The sequence below is a fragment of the Nanorana parkeri genome, unplaced genomic scaffold (assembly GCF_000935625.1).
Source record: "Nanorana parkeri isolate BGI_ZX_2015 unplaced genomic scaffold, ASM93562v1 scaffold909, whole genome shotgun sequence".
NCBI lineage: Eukaryota > Metazoa > Chordata > Amphibia > Anura > Dicroglossidae > Nanorana > Nanorana parkeri.
The window spans coordinates 50,069-68,258 of record NW_017307177.1 but is presented as its reverse complement, the minus strand read 5'-3'; the positions used below and the strand labels follow the sequence as shown (position 1 = coordinate 68,258).

The 18,190-nt window shown below is 40.6% G+C and overlaps 2 protein-coding genes across 2 annotated transcripts in view; one reads left to right on the top strand and one right to left on the bottom strand.

Moving 5' to 3' along the window:
• The window catches only part of PI4KA (phosphatidylinositol 4-kinase alpha), a 106,100-nt gene that overhangs the window by 56,647 nt on the left and 31,263 nt on the right, over nucleotides 1-18,190 (bottom strand). The window contains 5 exon segments of the mRNA XM_018566031.1: nucleotides 1,862-1,944; nucleotides 2,048-2,181; nucleotides 2,264-2,400; nucleotides 5,253-5,361; nucleotides 15,301-15,351. Coding sequence (XP_018421533.1) covers nucleotides 1,862-1,944; nucleotides 2,048-2,181; nucleotides 2,264-2,400; nucleotides 5,253-5,361; nucleotides 15,301-15,351 — 514 coding nt within the window.
• SERPIND1 (serpin family D member 1) lies at nucleotides 7,011-11,618 on the top strand. The gene is made up of 5 exons (XM_018566032.1): nucleotides 7,011-7,093; nucleotides 7,236-8,138; nucleotides 8,767-9,040; nucleotides 9,767-9,911; nucleotides 11,299-11,618. Exons 2-5 carry the CDS (start codon nucleotides 7,289-7,291, stop codon nucleotides 11,488-11,490), a joined length of 1,461 nt encoding a protein of 486 aa, XP_018421534.1. The 5' UTR covers nucleotides 7,011-7,093; nucleotides 7,236-7,288; the 3' UTR covers nucleotides 11,491-11,618.

Here is an 18,190-nt window from a genome sequence, read left to right as displayed (position 1 = left end):
CGAGTAACAGAAGTCCCATTTAGGAAGCCAGGTGGCGTGTAATGACTCGCCACCTGGCTTCCTGATTAGCAGGGAAGCGTGTAAAGACTCGCCACCCGGCTTCCCGATTAACAAGAAAGTCCCCTCTTACCTTGGTATGTCCAGCCTGTCACCCCCGGGGCCTCTCCAGCGAGAACGTGGCCTTCCTCCGGTACCCAGCCGGAGCCGTCTGGCCGCCAATTGGGAAGCCGGGCGCCATGTAATGACGCGACACCCTGCTTTCTGATTGGCCGGGAGGCCGGCTCCATGCTCCCTCGTCATCTCATGAGCATCTCATCAGCATGAAGCCAGCTTCCCAGCCAATCAGAAAGCAGGGCATCACGTCATTACACGGCGCACGGCTTCGTGATTGGACGGCTCCGGCTGGGTACCGGAGGAAAGCCGCGTTCTCGCTGGAGAGGCCCCAGGGGGTGACAGGCTGGACATACTAAGATAAGGTAACCTTACCTCACGAGGGAGCATGGAGCCAGCTTCCTGCCCAATCAAGAAGCCGGGCAGCGCGTCATTACACGATGCCCTGCTTCCTGATTGGCCGGGAAGTCGGCTCCATGCTCTCTCATCACAAGTGACGAGAGAGCATGGAGCCGCTTCCCGGCCAAATCGGGAAACCTGATACCGGAAGCACTCATGCTAGGCATCGGAGCAGAGTACAAGTACTCGCCCAAATACTCGGAATCGGCACCGATATCGATACTAGTATCGGTATCGGTGCATCCCTAGTTTTAATCCTTGTGTAGGCTACCAAAAATGTTTTTTCATGTCACGTGTGCGCTTGTTGGACAGATTTCCCTTCACTTCCTGTTTTAAAGACCAGAGTTGCTGTAAAAGTAAGTAAAAGGCAAACCTCCTTAAAAGACACACAGACAGCAACAGAAACTAAACGGCTTTAACCCTTTCTACTCTATCCACAAGAAAGACAGGTCATGTAAATGTCATGTTTATTTAAAGTTTACCTTCAAAGATTTATGATGAACAGCAGAAGATATAACCAATCTCAACATAACACACAGAAGTGTTCTGACAAATATGTATTAGAGCCTTGGTTCTCAACTGGTGGGTCGTGACCCAAGAGTGGGTCGCGACCCTGTGTTCAGTGGGTCCCCGTGTGCCTTCCACTTTTCTAGTTGAGAGGCTCCCCAGCCTCCCCCTAGCGTAGCACTGTCAAGTCTTGTGCCAAGCAGCCATTCAAAATATGCTGTCCGGTGCCGAGTGTCAGCTTGAGGTAGGGTAGGCTCCATCCATACCTGCATGGCTTACAGCTCCCTTGCTTGTCCTGTAGAGGTGCCTGGACCGGTGTGATGTAACATACTGGCTCCTGGCACCTCTACAGGGTGTGCAAGGGAGCTGTACAAGCAATGCACATATGGATGGAGCTCCATCACTGTACAGCAGCTCACACGGGACCCCGGCTAAGAATAGGGAGAACTGGGTGGATCTTAAAAAAAGAACAAAATTATTATTTTTTGATGTGTGTGAGAGATTGTGTCTGTGGTTGTGTGTTTTTGAGGGCCCACTCACACTAGTACAGTGCGTTTAACGCACTGTACTTCGCAATCGCACCTACCACGTGTTTTGGTGCGAGAAGTGATTTGCATTGCTATTCATTTGAATGGCACCCCAAATGCACCTCCCACCCACAGTTCTATTGCGCGCATCGGAACGCGCAGTACCGCAATGCCGTGCATTCCATTGCAGTGCAACTTGGGTCATGACTTAATGACCAAGGACAAATGTGGGTCCTGAGGTTACACAGGTTGAGAACCACTGTATTAGAGTAATGAAAAGCAAAGACTACCTTATAACAAATAAAATGAACTCTCACCTGATTTGTCTTTCTGAATAGCTTTATCCTCAAAGTAAAAGAACATGACCTGGAAACGGTCTTTATCTGTGGAGTGCAAGACCCTAACAGACAGGACATAGTTATAAATTAAAAATATATAATAGAAAGCAGGTTGCACACATGAGCAAAAGTACACGTCAGCAGGATGCATGTCCGCGTGCTCACCTCATATGCTCCAGCCGATACACAGAGAGCAGGTAAGTGGACATGGCAAAGTCCAGTTTGTTGATGTTTTGACATACTTCTGGGGCTGGATCCAGCAGATTAATAATAGTGCTCCTTAGCTCATTAAGCTCTGCCTGCACATAAAACATCAAAATCCATTTAACCGTTTTGTACAAACCCCAAAAGGGATATTAGAAATAGAACAAAAGTGCTCACAGGTGTTACGGTGTCATTCTTCATTGCAGAGTTATACTGCAGGACAGACCGCAAAGGTTCCTTACTGGGAAAGGTCAGCAAAGGAGATTTCGTTGCGATTTCACAGACTCCCTCATACCATTCTTCAGGCCACAGACCTTCAGTACAAAAGAATTTTAGTTAATGAAATGTATAACTGTCCAAAAAAATCGAGACGCATTCTACAAGACAAGTGCAGTCCTAAAGCCCCTTTCAGATGGGCAATCCGATGAGGTCGGCCTGTCAGATTTTCAGGCGGACCCGATCGTGTGGTCATTGTAAGTCTATGGGCAGCCAGGTGTAAACAGATGGTCCGTTTACATCCAGCTGCTCCGGTAAGGTAGGGTGGCCAGAAAGCCGGCTCGATGCTGATTGGCTGGGAAGCCGGCTTTCTGACCAATCAGCATCGAGACAGCCAGACAGCTCAATGCTGATGGACTGGGAAGCCGGCTTCCCAGCCCATCAGCATCGAGCCGAAGTTCTATTACTTCACAACACTGGCCAAACAGCATGGAGCCGGCTTCCCGGGCAATCAAGAAGCCGGGCAGCGGGTAATGACACGCCGCCTGGCCTCCTGACTGGCCGGGAAGACAGCTCCATGCTAGCTGAAGTACTGGTATTGGTACAAGATATCGGCGAGTACTGAAAGATAAATATCAGTACTCGTAACCGGCAAACCAGTATCGGTGCATCTCTACCTAAGTTGGTGTGTTAACCTCTACAGTGTTAATAACAACATTATGGAATTTTTGAGCCATGATGTAAGAGAAATTTGGGAACAATGTATTTATATATTCTAACTTGGCTGAAACTCAGCATATCAATGTAATCAATGTTTACTTGTTAAGTTTTACCCATAATGTTTGTCTTTAAATTATAGTGTATGCCCATAAGCTCCTGAAGAAGCGGTGGTACCGCGAAACGCGTAGAAGAGTTGAGCACCTCCCCATGGCAAAATATCTATAATTATCATGGTTACATACTAATGATATTGCATAGAAATTACTTGGTTAACTATAACTATTTATTGCAGGTTCATGATAGGCATACAATTTCACAGTTTTGTAAATAAGACTATATTGATGATTTTAACCTTGCTATATATTTTTAACAATAAAATATATTTTTTTTATATATGAAGTTCTCAGGGTGATGCCTCAAAAGTCATTTTTTCTGTTCTTTCTTATCCAATAACAACATAAAAGATGATAGGCATTTTCAAAATGTTTTTTTTCTGTCTTGCCATCTTCTGTTTTATTCCTTTTACTATTTGATCTTTCTTAAATCACTTTTCAGAACAACTGTATCTTAAGTCATTTAGTCTACATATACCTGTTGTACACCATGCTCTACAGAGCCTATATTTATGAAAGCTCAGAGGCTCTTATTGTCGGGTCTTTCATTTTCTTGTTACCTGTGGGTCAGGAACACTCCACTGGGAAGCTGTACCTCCACTTCCTGTCCCAGTAATACATACATTGAGAGAATCTCACCAACAAGAACAGATGTTCAAACATTCCTTACTCTGTTAATACAAGTGCTTGTATTGTGATGTCCATGTTTAAGACCTTCTCCTCAGCTCCTGTCCATGTGACACGACAAGAAGGGAAAATCCCTTACAGCCAAAAACACCATGTTTCCCTACTCTATCAAAAACTAAAAAACGTTTTGGCAGGAGTTCTATTTTTACACCCTGATGCTGTGAATACTTTAGGACAGGGGTGCCCACAATTTTTTGTGTTGAGATCTACTTTTCAAATGACGAGCTACATGAGATCTACCAACGGAAAAAAAAACTCCCTCACTTTCTCTGTGGCCCAGCAGACTCAGCCTAATAGGTAATCATGTGTGCACAGCTAAATAAATATAACAAAATGGAATAAAGGGACCACCATCCACACCCTTCCTGATCTACCAGCATCAGCTTTGAGAGCTACTGGTAGATCACGATCTACCTAATGGGCACCCCTGCTTTAGGACATATTTATTAAGCAAATTAGCAACATAATTAGCCACAAATGAGGTTGCCTCCTCTCCATTAAAGTCTCTACAACAGGTTTACAGACATGTGCGCTTAATCCTGGGCAGCCAAATGTGACATTATTCAAAGTTCTGAGACAGATTTATTACTAAAGATGTGACAGCTTTTCACATCTAAACAGATGCATAAATAAGAAGTGGTCAGGTTTTATTGTCACAGAGCTACGTTAGGGCAGCTGAGGGAGGAGTGTATTACTCAAGCTGTAACCTTGTAGAAAATCTGTTTCATAATTCGACTCCTGTTTAGCACTGTTTTGCCATGCAACAGAATTGATAAAATGTCCCGTCCCCCCATGTTATCTGAATATTAATACAGTTCTACAGAAATAATGGAGTGTGCAGCATTATTTGGTATAGAAAAGTAGCAAGATCCATAAAGACAAGGCACAAAGTTTTTGCAACAAGGAAAGCAGCAGAAGGTAAGCCACCAAAACACCATAATAAAAAGTAATTCAGAGCAAAAGAAATTGGGTGTTATTACAGGACCATGCCACTGAGACTTCGGAGGGCTTTCTCACCACCTCTTACTTTGGACATTGGATTGATTTATAACTGTGTTTGTCGCATGGCTGCGGTGAGGTTTTTTTAAATAGAGAGTGGAAATACAATCTAAAAAAATTTTCGGGAAACCTGTGCCCACTATTCAGGCTAACTTGGGCTACAAACACAAAGATTATCCAACAGCTCTAGCATTTCCCTAAATAACAGACAATAATATTAGTAGGTTTAGTTGACTAAGAAGAGTAAACAAGCATAGCAGAAAACTAGCTGGTAAATAGACCTAGAGAAATGTTCTTGGACATCCGAAGTGTCCAAGGGACTATCACAGAAGGTGAAGAGCAAAACAAAGAATGAAGGAAAGGTATCTGGAATCTATTCAAAAGCAATATTATGGTGCTATAGCATGAACTGCATTGTAGATGTAAAGTACCTGAACCCTCCACAGCAAAGCCCATAAGAACGGAATATAACCAGAAGTCTCGGAAGAGCTTCTGTAGACGTGGCTTGGCCTCTTTGATGGGTTGCAATCTTCGAGTTAGCTGGAAATCAAGTACAGGAAAAATAAAAGTTTATCTTCCAATAAATGGTGAATCCGATAACTACCAGTTACAGAACACACACAAAATCTGCAATACAAAAATCACACTTATTTACATGTATCACAAAATTACATCACACAAACATTGACTAGTCGCTGACGGCCACAATTCGCACGTTCAGACCCAGATTTTTGGCTGACAGTCCAGTCTTTAAACACTTTAACAACAGCTGCTCTTGAACATTTAACGAATTCTGTTGTTTTGCTGATACTCGCTCCATGGCTCAGAGCGCCAACAATCATTCCACGTTCAAAGGCTGTTAAATCGCGTTGTTTACCCATATCTTCAGAAAAAATCACTTCTACTGTCGTGGTAAACAACCTGCTTCCCTATTTATAATGCGCTGGCCCTCTAGCAACTTCAGCGCCAAATTATAGCTAATTTGCCTACAAACGTCAGGTGGTCATAATAAACTGGCCACTCAGTGTATATTATAATATTATATATACACACACACACACACACAGCACAGTGATACAATACAAAAAGCAATACTGTATGGCTAAAACTGGCCATACACTGTACAAATTTCAGCTGGTTCTTGAGGAAGCACCCTTTCGGCTGTCACCCCTCGATCAGCTGATCGAAGGAGCTGGTCAGAAAAAATGTTTGAGCGAACACAGCCGGCAGGCAATGAGCTGCTGTTTCTGTTCGTGTATTCTGACAGCAGCTGGCAAAGCAGACAGAGGGAGATCTCCCTATTAACGCTCTTAATCTTTCATGGAGGAGTCTGTAATACTATCCGTGGATTGAACGAAGAAAAAAATTACAGTGTGTGGGCAACTTAAAGCTGAACTCTGGGCACTAAAGCTTTCATTTAAGTATATTCCTTATTAACCCCAAAAGGGTATAAAAACTTACTTTGCGTTTACCAAATGTCTTTGCAAAACCAGATATTCTATTGTAAAAGCAGCAAAGAAATCATAACTGTGCATAGCCTGTGCAGACAGCAGAGCTGTGTGATGTACCCAGCAGCTCCACCCACTACAGGCTGCCTGCAGAAAACTACAGGAGGGGGCGGATGCAAGACCAGTCACCCTGCACAAGGACAGAGAGCAGCAGTGACCGGTCTGTATTACACAATGTTCCTGCACAGAGGCAACGTTAGTCCCGGAGTTCAGCTTTATTAAGAGTACATATTTTCAAAGAAACAATTAAATGTACCACTTGAATTTCATTTATTTCCTCTACTTTCTCTAAAGGCCATGCTTGATCTGTATTGCTAGCAGCAACAGCCCTGAGCTAAGCTAATGCAGACACGCATGTAATTGTTGGGTTCTTGATCGTTTACTTAAATGGTGGCGAGTTTTTGTTGTAAAGGTTATTGAACAAGTACATAGTAATAGTGTCAAAATAAGATAACAAAGAATAGCTGTAACGTGCTATAAACAATTATTATTCAATCCAGTAAAATATTTCCTGCACAGACAGAATGCTAATGCCTAGCAGTTTGTTTTTTGTATAGTGGTCTGTTGAACACAGAAAATGAAGAAGGGGTGTGTAGCAGGGAGGGAACCAGGGGGCCCCAGCATTAGGAAGGGACTTTGGCTGACCAAGCACTTCTCTGTTTGAAGTATGCTGTTTACTCTGTGGGTGGCAAAGGTTACGTTTTAGCTCTTTTTCAGTGCATTTAACATATTCTAGGACTACGAATAGTCACCAGAGCCGTAAGGTAAGGATACTTTTCAGAAAGCATATGTGATACAAGTGGATAGGATACATAATTCAATCTTTAATATACTGTTACAATGCTATTATTATGCTATTATTCATTTTTACCATCTTGCTCTAACTTTTATATTCCCTTTACACAGCTGACTCTGGTGTTCCTTTAAAAAAAAAAAGCCCAAGAACAGAGGCTTCCAAAATGAATCTCCTCTACTTTGCCACAAGTTTGTTACTTATTTCGTCAGCCTTAGGTGGTGTTAAAGACCTGGCTGAGCATTTTGAGAACAGAGACAAAGCTGTGGGAGCACGAGGTCTTATGGCCCAAAATGCAGAAAGCCTCCAGGAAGAAACTGTGACCATAGACCTTATTCCTGAAGGAGATGATGAAGAGGACTACCTTGATCTTGACGAAATATTTGGTAAAGAAGACGTCGACTATACAGACATCATTGATGTTCTTCCAGATATCAAGAGTACTGAAAAAATACCAGGGAATATATACGAACTTTTCCCAGGAAAAACAAGGATTCAAAGGCTGAACATAATCAACGCCAATTTTGGCTTTAATCTTTATCGGGCCATAAAAGAAAACACAAACGCAACTGAAAACATCCTATTAGCACCAGTTGGTGTGTCTACAGCAATGGCTATAGTGTCAATGGGTACAAAAGGGGAGACTCGGAGCCAAATTCTATCTACTTTAGGCTTCATGGATTTCATTAATGCTAGCTCAAAATATGACACATACACCGTTCATGCGGTCTTCCGTAAATTAACTCACAGACTCTTCCGCAGAAACTTTGGCTATACTTTAAGAGCAGTCAATGACCTCTACATACAGAAATACTTTGCCATTAGGGAAGACTTTCAGAATAACTTGAAAAACTATTACTTTGCAGAGGCTCAGATTGGAGACTTTGAAGAAAAAGCATTCCTCAGTAAGATCAACCAACGCATCCACCAGCTCACCAAAGGTCTGATTAAAGAAGCACTCTCAAACCTTAGCCCAGATCTTCTGATGTTACTTGTAAACTGCATCTATTTCAAAGGTAAGACTTTCTTTTAGGGCGTCGGGCGACGAATCGATTATGAAAATAATCGTTAGCTGCAGCCTTACTTTCTTTAAGCACCTAGTTAAGTTTACAGATGATATGAGCACAATTTAGTCTGGAAGTGCTTCTTTAACATATTATGAATAACATATTCTAATAGAAAGCTGGCCATCTAAAGATCTATACACAGTGAATAACATAAGGTTGCACACCAAAACCATGCTGCAACCCAATTTACTTGTTCATTTAACGAAAAAGATACAAAAAGGTTGTTAGGCTAAAATACATCTTTACAAACAGAAACAAGTAGACTGCCATTGCAGATCTCTTCGTGAAAATGATAGCTATCTGGATGTTACTAGCTTCAATACGTTGAGTCACACACTCAGAACAAGCATGCAGAAGTCGTCAGATACGGACTAGATCAGCATAGACATCAGGCAACTAGCATTTTTAAAAGGAAAGGCCAAAAATGCAATCCACGTTTCCTCAAAAGGTTATACAAAGTTAGCTCTGTTAGCATAGTTCATGGTAATGTAACACAGTTGGAATTTGCACAATTGCAGTACTTTTCTTATATGTTAATATGAATGGTATACAAATGAATGAACTTTCTTTTTTATAGGAACTTGGGAGAATAAGTTTCCAGTAGAGTATACCCATAATGCAAATTTCCGTGTGAGTGAAAAAGAAATTGTGAAAGTGTCCATGATGAAGACCAAGGGAAACTTCTTGGTAGCTGTAGATTCTGAACTGGACTGTGATATTCTGCAGCTGCCATATGTTGGCAACATCAGCATGCTGATAGCTATGCCACATAAACTGTCTGGCATGAAACTGCTTGAGAAGCAGCTCAACACACACGTGGTAGAAAAATGGCAGAAAATTATGACGAACAGGTAAGCCTACAAAAAGTTATTCAATTATGCAGCACAGCATTCTCATGTCTAAGGCATCCTGATACAACAAAAATTAAACAAGTCAGCTTCTCTACGCCTAAAATACAAAGAGCTCCATTTATTCTCATGGAAAAGCCATCGACAACTGGCCTTAATGGTTGACGGCATTTCCACAGGAATGAATGAAGACCGGAGAGCCCAGCCTGGCTTAGATACTATCCGTGAAAAGACTGTGGGGATCCGAGCAGCCACACAGTGAAGATCGCTGTGCATAGTGGATAGGTAAGTTTAGGACTAAGGCTGGGTTCACACCTGGGCGTATGGAATATGCGCGGTTTTACAGCGATTTGCTGTAAAAGAAACGCGCGACAAACACATGTTTCTGAGGGCTATTCGGCTGTATCCTAATGGATACGCACGGCAAATACGCCCCAAAAAAGCTCCTGTACTTCTTTGGGCGTAGGGCGTTTTACAGCGCGTTCCTACGCGCTGTAAAACGCCCGTGTGGGAACCATTCCCATAGGCAATTATTGGTTTTCACATGTTGAGCGTTTTACAGCGCGTAGTAACGCGCTGTAAAACGCCCAGGTGTGAACCAGGCCTTAAGGGTATTAAAAGTACAGTTATTTTTTTATATTGGTTTGTCGGTTTCCAAGAAGTTTGTTTATAGATTTTTTTAGGATACATGACAAAATTCAGCTGTATCTATTTCATGTTTGTTCATAGGACAAGGGATATTTATCTACCACGTTTCAAGCTGGAAAAGAACTATAACTTGAAGGATGTGCTCAGCAACTTGGGAGCGAAAGATGTGTTCACTGCCAAGGCAGACTTTTCAGGCATTACTGACGAGGATATAAACATTAGCCTGGTTAGTATCTACAGTTTATTAGACCAATTCCTATTACATTGCATAGCCATCCTCCCCACTACCATGACCACGCTGCAAACTTCGTTCCACTTCAAATCTTGGAACCTTACTTTTTCTGTGGCTCCATGTTTAAAATGAGCCCCAGACCTACATTAGCCACTCAACAGTGTTACCAGGGTCTGCCAAAAGTTTGCAGTTGGGATTTTTAGCACATATATACTAGGGCTAATTTATACAGAGCCAGTTTACTTTTCAGCATGTCTTTGGAATGTAGGAGGAAACTGGAGTACCATGCAAGCACAAGGAGCACATACAAAATTACTTTGCTACATGGTTAGTGTCAACAATGACTTGGTGTCATGCCTACTTGAAGCTGCAATGTACATGGCAATTCAAATTCCTTTATTTGTTTAAAAGATAGAAAATCTAAGGGAAACTGAGCGGAAAAAAAACTGTGGCAATAACCACAATCAGAGAATAAAAGGTAAAGTAGAACATGTTTGTACTTTAAAGAAAGGAACAAATTATGAACCTTTGCACTGGGGCTACCCCCATACTGCAAGGGTTAAGTGCTTGTTTTGGTCTAGGGAGGAAAATAACAGTTATACTCACCTAATCCTCGGAGACGGAACTGGCTTGCTCTTAGACCAGTCCCTGGAGCCTTTCTCCGCCTTCGCTCCAGCAATCTAAGGTCCCGTAAAGCATCATGTTGTATACAGTGAGGGGAATTTATCAAAACTGGAGGACACAAAATCTGGCGCAGTTGCCCACGGCAAACAATCAGCATCTCTCTTCAGTTTGGTCAGGTAAGATTTGAAAAGGAGACAGAGAAGCTGATTGGTTACAGTGCAGATCTGTTCCAGATTTTGTATGCTCCAGTTCTGATAAATTCCCCCCACAGTGTATAGAATGTTAATACGCCGAGGGACATCCCAACGCTGCAGAGAAGAAGAAGCTGGAGGGAGCGCGGTCACAGGATCGGGTGAGTATAACTTTGTTATTTTCCTCCCTAGACCAAAACGTGTAGCCCCCTGCAAGGGTTAATAATTTTCCACGGAGTTCTGCTTTAAGGCATAGGTTTAAAAACTAGAACAGGCCACATAAACAATAGCTAGCAATAGCCTTTACTATGTAGTAACCTACACAGTCTGATCATACTGATCATGAAGCATACTAAAGGCTTGGGTACATTGGCTTTTGTTCACATCAGACCATAATGCAGGTCAGAGGCACATGTGAAGAACTGAGATGTATAATGTAAGCTAGATACTCCCAAACACATGCTACATTTTCCCTATATACACAAGCCCTCATGTAATTACTGTAATACTGAAAACTTTGTCCAGATTGCTTTTCTTACCATGTTCTCTAATAAATCACTTTGCAGTTTCAACAACAAGGAAGCATCACAGTGAACGAAGAAGGAACACAAGCTGCTAGTCTTACTACCGTGGGCTTCACGCCACTTTCCATTCAGACACGTTTCATGGTGGACCGTCCTTTCCTCTTTTTAATCTATGAACATCGCACCAATTGTCTTATTTTCTGTGGAAGAGTGTCCAACCCCACCAAGTCTTGAACTGTTCTCACAGTTAAGCACCGGGCTTATAATATAATTATGTTACTATTTATGTTGCTGGGAAGGGCAACTACATACAAAACGCCTACCCAGCATGCTCATCAGACATAGATGTAAAATGGTCTTTAAGAGGGGCTGTACATAGCAGAATTATAGATTCAGCTACTAGAGCATTTACATTTGTCACATTTGACCTTACAAATGTAGAATTTGATTTTACCACTGTCATGTGGAAAACAGATTGGTCATCTTACAATACAGACCTGTTTATTAGAGAGACAATTATATGCAAGAAAACCAAACCTGATATCATATTTTTTGTAAACTATACTATATGAAGTTTTCAATAAGTCTTTCAAACCTTTGCTAACGAATAAAAGTTTCCAATCTAGGTGTTTGTCAACTTAATGGATGTTCATCTCAGTTTTTCCTTTGTATTCCTTGTTTAAAATGTCGATTAAAACTTTCAAATTGTCAACTTAATGTAGAAAAGTCCTTTAACAGCTAATTGGAAATGGAATCAGGCAGGCTTGGCCTGGGAGATTTTTGAACTGTTGTGTTTTTGCAAGCTTGATAAATATTTGCTCTTTTTCTACTAATGTAACCATTAACCCCCATGTGACGTGTCCTTTGAGCTCTTAAACTGAATAGTTGCAAAAGAATTGAGTATACAGTGTTAAAACGTATAAACGTGGTTACATCAGAATGTGCACATCTTGTATTGTAAGAACATGGTCCATATACAGGTGAAACTCAAAAAATTAGAATATCGTGCAAAAGTTCATTTATTTCACTAATGCAACTTAGCCGTCTACCAGGAGATTTTGGAGCACTTCATGCTTTCTTCCGCAGACGAGCTCTATGGGGATGCTGACTTCATTTTCCAGCAGGACTTGGCACCTGCCCACACTGCCAAAAATTTTCTGAGATTGTGGATCTGGGTTTTCATGAGCTGTAAGCCATAATAATCACAATTATGACAAATCACGGCTTGAACTATCTTGCTTTGCATGTAATGAGTCTATCGCATATATTAGTTTCACCTTTTAAGTTGCATTAGTGAAATAAATGAACTTTTGCACGATATTCTAATTTTTCGAGTTTCACCTGTAGTTCCTTACACTGGAGTGTTACTTTACCATGAAAGAACCGACAAATTCCAAAAGGGGATTAAAAAACAGTAAAAAGATTAAACTCGAAAACAAGATGGTAATAATAGGGAAAAAGGAGGGGGGACACCCCTGGACCACTTTTATTTTGACAGCTATAGACCAAAATCAACAAACATTCCACAAATATAAGTTTACAGTTTTTAAGAAAGGAAATGACAACACCCATGAACATCCTTTAAAAGAATAAAGCTCATAAATCGTCATTTTCTTCCTTTGTATTTTGTTTAAAAGGTTGATCAATTAGAACTTTTAAATGACTGCTTGTGTACCCTGGAAGCCCTTAATCCCAGGGGTACTGGAATATGCAAATTCTGACATTTTCAGACAATGTTGAGAGCTAGCCTGAATCCACCCAGTTTCAGGACCTTCCTTTCTGGGCCAGCAGCATATTAATGGACCATTAGAAATGTTGGGGAGGAGGCAGGTCAGCCCTTGACACTGTTATGCATTCATTTATATGAGGTTGTAGGCATATATTGGCTTCCTTGCAATTCTAGCAGTTTTCAGAAAAACTGTTACGTCTTTGAAATTTAGTGGACTGTTAGCGTTCAAATAGATTGCAGTTGCAATAAATAGTTTTGCACTTGGACTTCAAATTGGTACATGGACTTCAGGGGATTTATTCCATTTTAACAATTGTCCCATCAAGTGTGGCTGTTTGGCCTTGAAAATAAATATAGAGTGGAATAATTTAAAAAGGAGAATTATGGGGAGAGTGAAATACACTCATCCCCATACTTTGAGCCAACATGTGACACTGCAGCTGTCAGCGTTACTGATCGAGAAATGAGGGATCACAAACCGCTGATCACTCGGTTCACAATCTTCTCCCTGCAGAGAGCGGTGACAGTTAGGGCTTGTTCACACCATGTCTGGACCAGAACAGTTTGTTCCCGGACCAAAAACACATCACAATGTATCCCTATGGTATTTTATGGGCTCTGTTTACTCCAGTGCAGTCTGTTCCGGTCCAGCCAAAAAACAAATACTGCTGGTCTAAATTTTCCATGGTCCAGAACGCATGTAAACTCATGCAAATGCACTGGACTGCACCTGAAAGCCAATTTTAAGCTAAAAAAAAAAACTGGAACGGAGCGCATCAAAAACGCACCTCCCTGCTTTTGCAGATCTGATCCAGATCTGGTCCGAGCATGGTGGTGTGAACATAGCCCAAATCTTTCCTGGCTGCAGCACAGCCCTGCGCTGTCAGCACATAGCGGCCAATAGCCTGCTATTTGCTGAGTTTTAAAAAAGGATTGGCCATAGTTCAATTTTAACTTGAAGGACAGCCCAGCAGTATGATATTGATCATGTGTCTAAATGTTTAAAATCAAACTTCTAATTCTTTTTTTTTTTTTAAACAAAAAACTAAACCAGCACCCAACTAATAAACTGCCTATTGGGTACTTTATGATTTACACAAGTAAATTAAAAGTATGTTATCGATTATAACCCTTTACATTTATGTGCAAGGACATGTTCAACTAAAAGCAGAAACAATATTTATTAAAGTCATGTAGGTAGCAATATGATAATATGGAGTTGGAAAACTGATTTCTTTTTAGCTGTGACGTTGAAGTATATCTATAGCCCAAGAGTTTCGTTTTGGATAGCATCGGGATGGGTTAGCAGTCCTGTCCAAGTTTTTGTCATCTGAGACCCCACTGGGAAAAACTACTCTCTAATTTTTCTTATAAACCAGGGTCACCGGAAGTTAAAAAAATAAAGATTTTAACGTGGTCACCAAAACAAGAATAGAGGATTGGGAACACTTGTTGCAGTAACAACTGTCCAAGAATTTCCCTCACACAAGAGATATTTACCCTCCCTTGTTGTTCTGTCTACCAGGCAAGGAAATCTCACCAATGAGATACAGAAGGGAAAAAACCCTAAAGGGGCCACATTTATTTCGGTGTCAGCTGTACACCAAGGAACCATTGGAGGCCACCAGGATTATAGCTACTCACTGAAATGAATATGGTTGCAGAGTGCATGTGCAGCATAAAGGGTAGCTGGCCAGAACTTCGTTGAAGGAAAGATCACTGGATCAGGTAGAAAGGTATGTATTATCCCAAGTGGGCTGTACTTGGGAAGGGGGGGAGATTTATTGAAGGGCAACTTTAAGGATACTAAAAGGTAAAGTTGCCCTTTAAGTGTGTATATATATTGCTGTGGTTTACGGCACTTTGCCTTAGTGATTAATGTGACGAGTTAATTTATTTATGTTATCTTTCATTTACAACACATATACATTATATATAGATCTATATCTATCTATCTATCTGGATAGATAGATAGATAGATAGATAGATAGATAGATAGATAGATAGATAGATAGATAGATAGATAGATAGATAGATAGATAGATAGATAGCTCTATATATAGAGCTATATATAGATCTATATCTTAATTATTGACACACAATTGCAGCTATAGGAAAGCAACCTGATTCAAAACACAAACCAGCTATCACAGATCGTAAACAGATGTTGAATGAAAACAGCCATCATTAAAAAAAAGTGTTTACTTCTATACAGCTGTCATGAGAAAACACCATAACTGTTTTTTAATCTTTCATTTTATCTAAACCCCTAAAAAATGTTGTTTCTTATATGTACCATGCTTAGCAATACTTACCACAGCAATTACAGGAATCAGGACTCCAAGGTTTCCTGCGCTGCTAGATGCCTGGTGCAAAATAAAAGGCAGAATAATAAGAAAATACATATGTCAAAAAGACAAAGAAGTTCTTTAATAGATCACATAATGAAACTTTGTACATCTGCATCTGACTGCGTGTAAACTCTACTTGCTGTTTGTATATCTTTGATCGTTTGAATAGACATTTATACTAACATTTTGTTATGTCACTTGCACACCACTACACCCCCAAGTTAAAGATGTAGTTTTGCAAATACGTTTCTGGTGCAGACCTATGGTATCTTTAATGAAAGACTCAACATTAAAAGATTCCTTTTTCTTCATCATCTTGGGTAAAGTTAAAGTAAAGGAATGGTGAAGTTAGGGGGAAAAAATGAGGGTGATTGTTAACTGCTCTGCAAGTAATGTCACAGTTCTCTTATATTCCCCCAAATCTTGGTGCCATCATGTCACTGGTCAGAATTTAGGAGTACCATTTCACATGTTCCTGCACTCCAAATCAGATCTGTAACAAACTAATAAACATAAAAATTGATTTTTAAAAATTATTTTCCCTTCTAAGGTAAGAGAAAAGAAGAAAAGATTTTGTGTGCATTTATTAAAGGGCTCAGATTAGTGGGGAGATCATTCTATAGCTGCAGGACAAGAATAAACAGGACATTCTGATCCAGTGTAGTGCTTTCCTATCAACTATTGCAGGACTTTGCTCTGCATGGTGTGGGTGGAAACCTTGACACAGTTGTGTCATGGAATGTCACATAACTATCAGTCACTCACATTACTATAGTAGGGTATACACGGTTAGAATTTTGAACAAACCAAATCGATTTTGGAACGTTCGTTCAACTTTCTGATCATTGTTGGGGTCAATACAACAAATCAATTTTGACCACAGTGGCGAAAAATTCGAAGGAGCATGTTGCAAGATTTTTCTCGATCAAACAAATTTCTAAAAGTGAAATGTGGTTTTCGGAAACTCCACTGATTCAAAAAAGCATGTTATATCAAACTGATAATTAAACAAAATTTCGGACAATCTGCAAGTTTTTGATGCCTGTATCGAACATTCCGACGGGATTTTTCATATGAACGGTCGTGTAAAAATCTACCCGTGTATACCCTACTTAACGTTTACCCAGTCTTATTTGCCTTGAACCTACAAAATGGGATAAATGTACCAAACAAAGTCTAAAGTACATTCTATAGAAGGCAAAACATAGTGGGCAGTAAAATACCATTCATCATAGTTATGTACCAGTTAGAGCCATGGTATGAAATTACCGGAACCAAGATGTAGACCCACTGGACCTTGAACAATGAAATACAGCCTTGGTGGCTGTCTTGACTGCTTTATTGTGTCCGACCCATTAAAAAAACATCATTTTAAACATCAAATTTCATTTTAAACATAATTTTCAACATCAAATTCAGTCTCCTGTATTCCTGGAACTATTGTTAATTTTATATACAGTTTTCACTGAAGGTAAATTCTGTTTATGCATTTTTACAGACCGCGCGCCAAGTGGATTTCCCAAGTTTGATACCATTGGATTATTGTACTCACCGTAAACTCCTTTTCTTGGAGTTCATTGAGGGACACAGGACTCGGAAGACAATACTGTTGCCTACAGGAGGACCTGAACAGTGGCAAACAAAATGTGACCAGCCTGGTATAGCCCCTACCACTCCTAGAGTGCCACAGTTTTGTAACAAAGCCGTACAGAGAGCGAGAATCTGTGGAAAAAAACCCAAAAAACCGAGGGGCGGAGGCTGTGTCTCTCAAACGTCATGAAAAGGTTTTTATAATTAGTACAAAAATCTAAATTTTTAAGCAGGGACAACTTAGCTCATACACAAAGTAAAACCTTAGGTACTCATAAACCAGTTTCTGGAAGCACCAGTTTAAATGGCTGGAGGTGATCAGGTTACCGTAAGCAACAGCAAGAACGGAGTTGAAACTGTGCATCGTGCGATAAGGAGTGGCGGGAAGGTGCTACCTTACACTGTATAGTAGAAATGAGAGCATGAAGTGTGCATGCACACTCTACCTCTACCTAATGACACAACACTCAGTCCCATAGCATTAAAGCCCTTTAACACGGAAAACCAGTGTAAAATTAGGAATAATAATAGCACCCAACAGTTCTTATGAACAAAAAAGCTCTCAATGCTCAGTCGAGATTGCCTACACATACTGTACATGAGTCTTCAGAGACTGGGTCACACCAAAGGCTGTGCCACAGCTCTGGACCTGGAAAGTGATCCACGACTAACTAACACAGTAAACAAAATCCTGGAAAGCGTCATAATGTAGAACCCACTACCCAAAGGTCATATCCCTGGAAGTACCTGCAAGTGTCCAGCCCTGTGAGGTCTGGGTACAGCCACCAAAGCTATTGCTTTCAGAATACGCTGATCCCGTTAGCTGTATAAAATGACCAGCTCAAGCAACGTGTAGATGAAGTCAGGAAAAAAAAAAAATCTTAAAAAAGCAAAAATGGCTAATAAAAAGAGTTACACATTGTTTACAGTAGTGAAAAGATGACAAAACTCCTAGGATACCAGTAAAAAACTGAGACATGCTTGGAGTTGGGGGCATTATACCAAGCTGGTCACCTTTTCTTGTTTGCCAGTGTCCAAATCCTCCTGTAGCGGCAGTATAACCCAATTATCTACAAGTTCTGTGTCCCTTCTCAAAATACTAACTATTTTAATTGCAAGGCAGATACATCTAATCAAATAACAAATCAAATGGATTTGATAACGGGAAGGCCATTGCATTAAGCTATATCAATTGGCATATTTGGTTAATTATTGAAAAAATACCAGGCAGTTCCACTTAATGACAAAAGAAAACTAAACATAC